Source organism: Onychomys torridus, chromosome 1, assembly GCF_903995425.1.
Source record: "Onychomys torridus chromosome 1, mOncTor1.1, whole genome shotgun sequence".
Lineage (NCBI taxonomy): Eukaryota > Metazoa > Chordata > Mammalia > Rodentia > Cricetidae > Onychomys > Onychomys torridus.
This window is the reverse complement of record NC_050443.1, coordinates 41,361,636-41,373,837: the sequence shown is the minus strand read 5'-3', so window position 1 is coordinate 41,373,837 and position 12,202 is coordinate 41,361,636. Positions and strand designations below refer to the sequence as shown.

The window sequence follows — 12,202 nt, the reverse complement described above, 5'->3', positions numbered from 1 at the left end:
GATTGGGAATGAATGTGCCCACAATTTAGATGCTGATGATGTTTCACATTCCAAATTTTATTCAAGTCCATGCTTTAAACATTTGAAATTTTTCATTATTTATAATTCTAAAATGATACTTGGGAGATGAAATAAAAGTACTAAAAGGTAAAGTAAACCTCTAAGCACACATTGCTGGTGGACAACCTCTCCCCATATAAAGTAATAACAAAAAAACAAAACAAACAAACAAAAAAACCCTAGAACAATCTTTGAGTTTCTACAGAGAGAAACCCTGTCTCAAAAAACAAAAAACAAAAATAAACAAACAAAACTAACAACACCCCCCCCCCCCAAAAAAAAGCACAAATCAAAAACAAACAACAAAACCCAAGAACAAATCCGAAACATTATGCATCTGGAGCTGCTATCCTCTTAAGGGGGTTTGTTGCTGCCCAAGCTCCTGTTGAGTTAGTTCTGCAGTGAGGAGGTGTAGGAGCTGTTGGGAGTGGTTTTCACTGTGAAGGGGTGGGAGCTGTTAGGACTGATTTTCTTTTTTCTTTTTTTTCTTTTTTTTTTTTTTTTTGGTCGGAGCTGAGGACCGAACCCAGGGCCTTGTGCTTGCTAGGCAAGCGCTCTACCACTGAGCTAAATCCCCAACTACAAGCACTAATTTTCATTGTGGTACTGGAAATGGATTATTCTTTGTCCCAGGAGTGGACTAAAGCACTTTGGCGCTCTCTCTCTCTCTCTCTCTCTCTCTCTCTCTCTCTCTCTCTCTCTCTGTCTCTCTCTCTCTCTTTCATCATAAATTAAAGAATCATGCACCTCTCCCTAGGTGCCACCATTGGCTTCTGCCAGCCTCCAGAGCCTTGACACAAAATAAATCCTTAGGTATTCAATTACATCAAAAATCAAAATCAGTTACAGAAAATCGAGGAAAACAAGAATCAAACTGGTTATAATACAAATCTGACTAGCGGCATTACAAAAGAGACGATGAAAATTTCTTCAAAATAATAGAAAAAAATGTTCAAAGCAAGAGACACAGGCCTTTAGATTGAAGGTTGCCTAAGATCCAACATGACAATTAAAATTTTACACTAAATATCTACCCTGTGAAACAGTGAAAAGATGGTCCTTGGACCAGAAGCAGTTGTGTGGGGATGGAATCAGGAATAAAAAGATCACCTGGCTAGGACACAGGAAATACTCGGTGGGGAGGAATAACTAACATTAAGAATGTTTGAAAAAGCCATATGGATACCTATTTTATAAGCTGCTTGAATATATATTCATATAGACTAATTCAGTGAAAAGTAACTCTACAAAAAGGAAAACCTTAAAGAAGCCATAGACTGTCAATAAAAAGCTCAGTGCCTGGTTTGGGACACCTCTTCTCTATTTCTGAGTCACCGTGTCTTTCACCAATGTTCTTACTTGCCCACCAGAACTTAATGGTAAGATCCTATTGCTGGAGACCTTCCTTGCACACTTTGATCACAGGACATGGAGAAATGTATTTGGTAATCACCAGGAAGCTTCCTCTGATTTGGCCAGCTTTCAAGTAGGTAACTGGAGGAGAAACTGAACCCTTTAAACATCAATAATTACTGAAGTGCATGGAGAGATATGCCCATGACAGCAACAATGACATGAAAGTTATAGAAGTAACCACATCTTTTATTAACTATTTTATTCAATATTCAAACACACAACCACTTTCAGATTAGATTTAAAGGCCTTTCAACAAGAGTCAATACATACCTGTTACTGTAAGTCTGGCTAAGCACAATTATTATTAAGGAACTCAGAAGACCCACTGATGAACTTACTGTAGTTCTGCTAAATGGACCACGCCAAACTACCCTCTAAATTTGTATCTTGTCATCCATAAATTAATGCAGCTCAAGACCTCATCAGAGAAGTTTGTGCACTGGATGATGGTTAGTGCAGAACTCACAACTGGTTGAAGTCAAGGAATAAGTGCTGGTGGAGAGTTTATCCCCTTTGGGGACAATGGAAGAAGAGAGGGTGGGTAGCTTACAACAATCAGGGTTTTTTTTGGGGGGGGGATCAAAGTGAAATGAGATCTTGTAGACATGACAGAATCTCTGCACTCTGAAGTTCAGCAGCTGTGGTTCCTCCTACAAGACCTGTCTAAGATAAAACTGGTTATCATTATAGCATAGATGAGGAGGAGCTCCCGGCTGGAAAACTATTAACAATTGATGGCTTCTTGGAGGAGATGGAGTTTTCTCTGATGATGAGAACCTGGTAAGCAAATAACTCTGCAGTGGATGATCACATACCCACAAGTACCTGGGCAGTCCAAATTGGGCTGCTTGTGTCCTTTTTTAAAAGAGGACACAAAGTTGGGAGCTTTTTGTGGAGATGGAGGTAGATCTGAAAAGAATTGGGGGACATGTGAGGGTGAATATGATCAAGATATGTTATGATGTTATCAACAAGCTAATAAAATATTGTATTTTAAAGAGACCAACCAGCATCACACTTGTTACCAGCCTCCTTCCCTGCATGACAAACACAGCAGAAGAGAAGCCTCAACAAGTGAGGGAAATTATCACCCCGAGTCAGTTCTAATCCTTAGTGAACATAAAGGATTCCAGAATTCAGAAATAAGAAAAACCTTTGGTAACATAACACCTGTCTAGGACATTAGCTGGGTATGAACTGAGGTGTGATGATGAATAGAGCCTGGAAAGAGGAAGACAGGAGCCAAAACATCATTGAAATATTCTAAATGTTCAATGGAATGAAATAATTGAACCCGAGTTTTATATCAGGCCTCCAAACAAGGAATTTTAACTAGTGTAGGAGGTTAGCAAGAAGATGGCTTCATGAAGAAAATTGGAGAATATTGCAATAGTAAGGTTAATTTCTGAAGTGGTAGATAAGAGTAGCTTCTTGCTGGATATGCTGGCACATGCCTTTAATCCCAGCTCTCAGGAGGCAAAGATAGATGGATGTCTGTGAGTTCCAGGCCAGCCTGGTCTACAAAGCAAATTCCAGGACAGCCAGAACTGTTACACAGAGAAACCCTGACTCAAAAAACCAAAAATAAATAGAGTAGGTTCTTACCCAAGAAAGTTAGGTCTTTGTGTCTTTCTTCATGGAGAAAAAATAAGATGCACAGTGAGCATCATGGTTCATACCAATGAAGTTGAGGCCAGTCTCAGCTATGTAGTGAATCCCATGCCAGCCTGAGATGAATAAGGATGCTCTCAAATTAATAAGGGAAAAGGGAAAGACAGAGGGAATGAAGGAAAGGAAAGGAGAAAGGGAGAAGAATAACTAGAATCCAGAGACCCCAGGACCAATATTGATGTGTGATGGGAAGCAATTCAACCTACAAAATTGATAGTCTGTGTAGCTTGAATCAAATGGAAGAGTGTTAAAATAAAGTAACCCATTTGACCTGGACCTAAGTTAGCTCTGTTTTCCTTTCATTTGAGGTTAAGATATAAAACCAAAAAAGGTTTAAAGAAACCCGACTAACTGCCTAGCTCTGCATTGAATTATATTTTTATGATTTTGAAATGTCTACGTTGGTAGTTTGTTTTCCACTTTTAGGATTAGTTCCCAGTGAGGCTCTCCAGGACAGAGTCCAGTGAAGTGCAGCTCCTGGATGCTCTCAGCTTGGCTTGTGCCCTTGCCTGTGTCAATCTCAAGGTGGAAACCTGTAGTGGGTAAAGTAATTCTCTTTTCTCCTCTTACAGTAATGACTTGTTACACATTTAACAGGATTAGTAAGCCTTTTAACTGTACTCACAGAGCACAGCTCAAAACTGTGAGTGTTCTTTGGTTCTCAACTTTCAGCAGAAGTTTGTAAACATAGTGTTAAACATTGACATTTTGTGACTGCAACTCGAGCATAAACATTTTCAAACCTGATAACATAAAATTAAAGATACAGCTAAAGTTAGATTGGGGGCAGGAAAGGAGAAAGAGAAACCCATTTAAGGATGGGAGTTTTAGTGTTTTTATGTAAACAGAAAAAGGCCTTTATTTCTACATCATCCTTAGAAGCCAAGACAATGAACGACCCTAGATCAACAGGTGGAGGGCTAAAGTGTGGCCTATACACCCAGTATCGTTATTTAGCCAGAAAGAGAGCGATGTTATCTTTTGCAGCAAAATGGATTTGGAACTAGGGTGTATTAAAGACATCAGCCAGACATAGAAGAACAAATATCATGTGTTCTTTCTCATATGTGGAAGCTGTTAACATTGATCTCAGAGCAGAAAAGAATAGCAATTACTAGAGAGTAGGAAGAGTGGAAGGAAGCTGGATGGAAACAGGCGAGCCAACCAGCGTAAGGTTGAGCATCCAGCAGCACAGTGGGCAAGTGTACACCACACTAGCCTGTCAGGTACTGTAGGAAATACTGCCAGAGAGGAGCAGGGAAGCACTCAACATAGAGGAAGCATTGAGAATAACACACTTTGTATACAAGGTAACACTGTACTCTACAAATCATTACATTTAAAATTTGAAAACAAAATGACAGCAAATTAATTAAACATAGGAGGCAAGAGGTCAATAACTAAACCCAGTGTAACAAGACGAAGAGATTTAACTTCTTAGAGATTTTTTCTAGTCACCTCGTGGTCAGGGCCTTTAATCTGTTTCAAGAAGCACAGGGCCACTAGGCCCACTCTTCTCTCTCATGTCAGTATGTGGTTATTTAGTTCTTCATTTCGTTTCTTAAGAACCTGCTTCAACTGAATGCACCAGGGTCTGCTGACTCCCCATGGGAGACCTTGCCTTGGAGGAGACGGGAGTAGGGGGTGGGTTGAGGGGGAAGGCTGGGGGGTGGGAGGAGGGAGGACAGGGGAATCTGAGGTTGATATGTAAAATGAATAGAAAAATCTCTTAGAAAAAATAAATAAACAAGAACACTGGAGACTGAAGTCAAGGTCTAGCGCATGCATGCACACATGCTACTTCTGCCCAGCCGCAGCTGGCTGCATGTTCAGTGTTTGTGTTCTCTATGTGCCGCCTGCTGATTCTGAGTTGAATCTGCTTATATAAAACCAAGAGGCATGGAGTGAGTCTCTCTAACACTAGGAATGTCTCAATCAATAATGGCTGCTATTTTAGTCCATCTGGTACAAGTCCCTACCCTAGAACTGTGGAGGCTTTTAAAGAGCCAATCTCCCCACAAGGTGTATCCCCTTTACCAGGAGCAGTGATAAGCTCCATGCTTTATCAAGTAAGAAATTCTAAGCAAGAATTGTGAAGCAGCCACATGTGAATGCAGGCTCTGTCAGCAGTGGATGGAGGAGTGAATAGTCTGGGTGGAGGCTCCCCAGGGGCCACTGGACCCTTTGGTAAGCAAAACAGATACTTCTAAGAAGCAGTTATTGGCCATTTAAGCTTGTCACCAGGACTGGCCCAGTGTCCTAGGTGAGAAATGATCCCACAGAAGTGTTCTCACCACAGATAACAACTTAGTTTAAGGCATGACTAAGTCATGACTCCAGAGAAGACTTGAAATACAAGAATAGTTTACATATCAGAGCAAGGAGTGCAAAATGGTCCTTGTATTATTCCTGACTATGTTACAAGTTGCATGCATGGATGTAGAACAGCTGCTGCTCAGCAGCATCTGGCTAAGAGCATCATGAGAACCTCAGGGGCCCCAGGAGGGAAACCGGGCTTTCAGTAACCTCTGTCTACATGGAAATGCCCGTAATCTGAATTCATTCATTCATTCACTCACTCATTTGTTCATTCCATGATAGTAGCTCACCTTCATGCTAGAAAAGAGGCAATGGAAATGGCCTTACAGTGCTGAAAAACTCAAAGGGTGGCTATCCAGAGGTAGGGAGATTGTTCCCTGGCTTTTGATATGAAAATGTGTTTTTCTTCGAACACTAATTTGAAGACTAGAGTAGGTTACTCTTTGTGTGGCTATTTGTTCTTTGAAGTTCAAATTTTAAGTTAAATTGTGGATATTTTTTTTCAGTACTAGGGACTGAACTTAGATCCTCACATAAAAATCACACATATAACGGGGTTTTTTTTTTTTGTTTTGTTTGTTTGTTTGTTTGTTTTTGTTTTTTCAAGTTCCCTTGGGTAGTCAGTTTGGAGCTTTAAATTATTTTTATTTTCATATAACCCAAGTGGACATGTGCAATTAAACAAAGTCGGGTTAAACTAACCACACTATCAAACAAGAGAATGTTAAGGAAGAGAAAATAAAAGTCTTCACATTTGTCAGTTAGTCCTTTTTTAATAAATTTGAATTCATTCAACAAGTTTCATATTGTATCTGTCACTCAATTTTGCTGTTTTTTTTTTCACGTCAAATAATACCAAAAAATTACACCAATGTGCTTAAGCAAAACCAGGTTTAAGTTTATCTTTACAATGAAATGAAATCAACGTGGCTCTCAATCAGGACAGCAACCGCCTATTCCTACTAGAACAATCCTGTACTTACCTTGAACACATCTACTGACTTGGGAAGTAGAAAAATGAGTCATGAATGACATGTTTGTGGGCCATCCCTAGGAGAGGTATGGTGTGTGAGCCACTCTGGGAGGTCACTGTTACAAGGTAAGGGGGAGTTAGTCATTCAGGAAAACATGGCACCTTTCAATGCAGTAGAAGAGGTAATCAGTCCAAGGCACACTCGCCAGTGTCCTGGGAAATTTTCTCCACCAGGGTGGTTCTTTGCCCCAAGAGTCAACGTTACACTGAAGGAAAGTTCACACTGACATGAAAGCCAGCATTCGTTCCAAGAGTCACAAAATAGTTTACCAGTGGTTCAGTTGGCTTACAGAAAATGGCCAGAAATGTGAACTCATTTTCAGGTGGAGGGCTAAAATATGAATTTTAGTAGATTTATGCTTTTAAGTAAGGAGGTTCAAAACTGGACACATCTTTTCAGAATGTGTTCACATGGGGCACACACCTACAACTGCAAGGTGCCCGTCTCCTCTGAGATCATCTCATTGGCAAAATTGTCAACTCCACATTTCAAAAAAAGAGAGGTGGTTTTGGTGGGAACAACTGAAGATGTCCCCATGTTAGCATCAAAACACACAATTCTATAAATGGACATGTCACTTAAAGCCTAATGGGGATATTATTATGATCTACTTTCTAGTTCGTCAGAGATTCAGGGGCACTGAGTGGGCCATGACATTGACATCACAACCCCTCAACAGTCCTGGGGCTGGTGAGCAGGAGTGACTTTTGTTTTAAAGATGGTTCCACTCTGGTCAGTCTTTCTCTGCTGGGATTGATGGAGGAGGGCTCTTGAGTTGTCACAGACATATCTGACAATGACTAATAAAGGGCTGTCATCAAGGCATCAACACCATGAGCTCTCTGCGAAACATTTCATTTTGGAAAGACAGTACTACTGAGAAAATTAATGGTTTATTGAGTTGATGAGAAATTAAGTTTTCTGTTCTTAAGAGCTCTAGGCATGGGTAACAGCCACCTCCCATCAGAGGTCCTGGTGGATTTCCTTTGTGCACTCACTCACTGGCTCAAACGGCTACTGTAAAGTGACGAGAGGTTACTTTCCTAGAACAGGGATCAGATCCCACTCTTCTGCTAGAACAGCCAGAGTTCTCGTCTTAACACTTCTCACAGCTTTAAAAAATAGAGAAGCCATAAAATAATTTATTAGGAGAAAAGTATTTTTCTTCTGAAATGAAGTAAAGCAAACACATACCCAAGGATCTTAAAAATGATTTTTTTTTTTACAGAATACATGTATGTATTTGTATGTGTGTGTATGTGTGTGTGTGTGTCTGTCTGTCTGTCTGTCTGTGTGTGTGTGTCTGTGTGTGTAATTACAAATGCTACTTAGAGTCTAGCTACTATGGTAACTTCATTGCAGTGTCTATAAAGTTGTGGATCCCAGTCTTGGTGCCAAATGCATATAAAAAGCTCAAAAGCTATTATGACTACACCATGCAAATTTATATCCAGAGATTCCCAGAGAGTGCACTGCTGCTCTTCTGAGCCCTGTGGAGTCTCTGCCTCTGATATGTGGGTATCTCAATTATGCATCAAAAAAGTTTTGAGTCACTTTTCTCCCAGAAAAAAGTCACAGTTCTTAGTATGATAAGTTATCAGTCACTGACTCCTTCTGCCACAGTGCTTGCATCTTGGGCTCCCTCTTCTACATGTGGCACTCACGTCTTGAGTTACAGGATACACAGAGATGCCTGAAGTATTGAAAGGGAAAAGGTCTTTGCAAACATTTGTTTTTCTTTAACATGTTACAATGATAAGGCCACTTACAGGAATTTTTTTTTTCAAATCTGTTTAACTTTTTGCCTCCTCCCACTGTTACCCATTAAAAAGAAAATTTCCAGAGAAAAGCCAAAGGCCAAAATTCACAGGCTTATCTCCAGACAGAAAATAAAGCCAAAGAGCAGTAATTGGAAGAAAACTTCGTAGACAAGAAGGGAGGAGGCAAAGGGCATAAAATTCAGCAACTGTCCCTAACGTGAGATCTTGTGGATGAAGCTTTTATCTACTGCTGGGTTTTCAACAGTCAGACTCCCACATATTAAAGATTGCTATAGCTACCAAGTAATCAAGTAGCATCAGTCCATGGTGGCAGTCCACACCACACGCATCCTGGGGAGGGAGGTGCTGCTGCCTGCATGGTAAACAATGGTGCCAGATTTGAGGGTGACATATGTGTGGGGCTTGGGGTTATTAATTTAGCAGTTCTTTACTGCATGTTTTGCTTTTTATCCTGTCTTCCAAATGCTTCGCTGTGACACCTGTTTACACAACTGCAGTCGGTTTATGGATGCCTGTGATAGAAATAGTTTACAAAAAATATATCATCTTTGTTTTTCTTTAGAAAGAGCTCATCTAAATAGTAAGTTAAGGTTGCGTCTATGAAACCGGTGCACCTTGTCTTATTTCTACGAGCTTTAAAAAGTCCAAATACTGATGAGGCTGTGGATCAGAAGGAACCAAAAGAGACTGTGTTTGTGTCAGGTTGTCCTCCTTGCCTCAGGAACGGTCATGGGGTGTTGCGTGATCATGGTGTGTACTGGTCGTGTTCCTGCAGAGTCCTAGTCAGTCTAGGAGGAGTTGGGTGTGCTTATGAGACATGTCAGTATGGAAATAAAGGCTGTGAGGATGTTTCTTAAGTTTCCAAAAGTGAACAGTAGAAACATTTTAGATTCCATCTTAATTTCTAGAGACAGAAAGTAGTTACATCACAGAATGAAAAATATGACGTTGCATGCTGCCATGATAGCAAGCAGAAGAAACAAAATCTTGGTAATATACATATGTATGCATATTATGCAAATATATTTCTATTAACATACAATGTTATAAGAATGAGAACATAACTGCAAGGGGGAATCACTCTAGATGATTTTACCTTAGAGTAACAAAGAACCTGAGACGTCTATGCTTCCAGTTAAATAGCAGACCTAGAAATCTGGACAAGATATAGAGCACATTTTTAGTGATTGAATTTCATTATCAAAATGTGCCATTGTGTTCCCACAAGACAGTTAAGCTGGACCCACTTAATGTTAACAGAAATCCCCCACATGTACAGGGCCATGGAGTACTTACAATGGGACACAGTTTACTCCCAGTGAGTTTTCAAGAAATGGACATTCAGACATGAGCATGGGAGCTACCTACCAGGAAGAACCAGGTAAGAGCACTGCCAGACTCACCTCATGTGCTCACCCACTACAGAGAAGCATACCTGATGAAACAAGCCCATCACATAGAAGCCAACAAGCCTTGGCTGCAAACTGAAAGAGAGGATATGAGGTGTACAACTACCACTGTGGGAGTTCCCCAAGATTAACTAAGAATTCCTTTCTGGCTTTTAAGAGAAAATATCTAACTTATGATAATAAAAGACACACTTTGGGATGACTGTGTTTCACGCCCTCATTCTTGAGGCATAATATTTAGATACTTGTCCCTTTCAATTAAAAAAGAAAAAAAGCTATGACTTTCTTTAATATGCATCCTGTGTTAAATTGTCCATAGTTGCAAAATTTATGGTATGTATGTGTATTTGTTTTACATACACAGATACTCACACCTGTGTATATAAACACATACACATACATCCCCATATACACGTGTATTTTATATATATGCTGAGAAAGTTCACATATATATATACAGTTGTGTGTGTGTGTATGTGTGTATGTGTGTGTATGTGTGTATTGGTATAAAAACTTGACAGGCAGGGTAATATTTCACTCAGTGTTAAATGAAGTCTTTGAAAAATCAAGTACAGTCACTCAGTTAACATAGTACAGCCAGTAAACTAAGTTGAAAAGAGAAAAGGTGAATGGAAACACGATCCGGGACCATCTGTCTATGGCATTCACATCGGTTAGATCAGGGATTTTGATTTTGAGCTGCGAAGACCTCCTCCGTAAATGGGTCTTCTTGTGCGGGATGCTTCTGTCTCCCATGTACCGCCCATGCCCTTCTCTGGGCATGCTCTGTTTCCTATACTGGATTCCTGAGTTGTCAAAGGATATTGCTGAATTCCTGGTGTCACCAACGCTGCCTGCAACCTCATTCATTTCATTGTGAACCTCCAGCGATGTTAATAGGATATTCCCATGAGCATCCACCTAATTGGGAAAAAAATGTACACTCTTAGGAGCTGGCATGCCATTAATCTTTTTATATGCAAGCCCAGGACAGAGTGATGTTACAGAATCATGCAACATAGTTTATGAGAATGTGTACATCTGTCAACCCTTTGCATCATTTTATAGGAAAAAGACCATTTTGGAAATTTAACTGCAGCTTAGAGACCATATTTCCTTTATTTGAAAGTTCTTACAGAGGACATTAGAGAAGAGAAAGGGAGCTTTACCAAATTTATATTTCGTGTTATAGATCAGAGTCCCTACTGATGAGAAAACTGAAGGGCAAACTCCTTCCAGGATTTTACCTCTGTGCAAGTAACTGTTCATAATTGTGCAGTGAGTGGAAATGGTCGAGCTCTCCCTTCCTTGGCTTCACTTCGGCAGGTACCATCTAGTCTAGATGTGGCAATGCCGTAGTACTTGTATTACTCAGCCTCTCTTCCCAGTCACTGAAGCATCAGATAGCACAGTGACAGATCATGCACATAGCTTTCCTAGGAGTGCATTGTTAGGATTACTCCATTTTCTTACTGTGCTCTGTTGTTAACTTCCCACTGTACCACTAATAACTTAAACCCTGCATTAGACATGAACCTCTCATTGTACCACTGATAACTTAAACCTTGTCTTAGGCACCTCTTACTGTACCGCTGATACCTTAAGCATGTCTTAGGAATAGCAGAGCACATGTAACATTTGGTAACAGCTATGTTTTCAAGCAGATAAAGGGGTATTCTTAGGAAGTTAGCTTGCTCTCTTTTGAAGGCTGGCATTGGACCCAGGTCCAATATCTGCTAAGTATGCCCTCTTTTCCTCAGCACATGCTAGCCTGCTAGCCCTGTTTCTTATTACTTAAACTGCCAGATCACTGTGGAGAAGCACAGGGACAGTCCTGATGCTCCTGGTGATTGCTGTGATAAACACACATGTGGGGTTCTGCCTAATTGTGGTCCTGGCAGAAATCTTTTTTTTGCAAGCACTACATTTAAAGCAGCAAATCTCTTTCCACAGTGAAGTCTAACTTCAAAATAATACATATTAATTCTTTGCTAAATACAGGTTTAGACCTTCTGTGACAAGGCCAGGGGTTTGTGTGTGTTTTAGGTTGCCACTGAATTTCCAGCAGCCCCTCTGTGGATAAGGGACTATGCAGCTTGGGGAACCTGTGGCTTGGGGTCCCTGGTGGAGTTCATCCTCGGATCAGACTGTAGCTGTTATGGCCTGCTTCTTTGAGCGTTCTTTCCTGCATGCTCTTCATCCCCCCATCTCTGTCTCCCCTTTTCCCTGGAGCACTGTATCCCTTTTCCTTTCTTTGTCCCTGGCTAGCCTACCCTTTCTTTTAGTACTAGATTCATAGTAGGTAGATTTTTCCATGAACAGCTAGTGGTTCTATAGAATGACTTATTGATATATTCATTTGAGTCTTCCCAGCTTATAGAAGGCATCCCTTACTCTCATTAAACATGCTAAGCTAAATGAGAAGGTGGTACAGTGGGCAGAGAGTACTCTCCCCCAGGAAGAGATAGGGAGCCATGTGAAGCACTGGGAAGGTTAAAGGCCACAGAGTCAC

General features: G+C 40.5%; 1 protein-coding gene across 2 annotated transcripts in view; it reads right to left on the bottom strand.

Annotated features, from left to right (window-relative positions):
- Positions 1–6,213: 6,213 nt before the first annotated feature.
- The window catches only part of Gabrb3 (gamma-aminobutyric acid type A receptor subunit beta3), a 241,806-nt gene continuing 235,817 nt past the window's right edge, over positions 6,214–12,202 (bottom strand). For both annotated transcript variants that reach the window (XM_036184303.1, XM_036184297.1), the window contains exon 9: positions 6,214–10,611. In XM_036184303.1, coding sequence (XP_036040196.1) covers positions 10,270–10,611 — 342 coding nt within the window. In that variant the 3' untranslated portion in view covers positions 6,214–10,269. The remainder of the gene's footprint in view (positions 10,612–12,202) is intronic.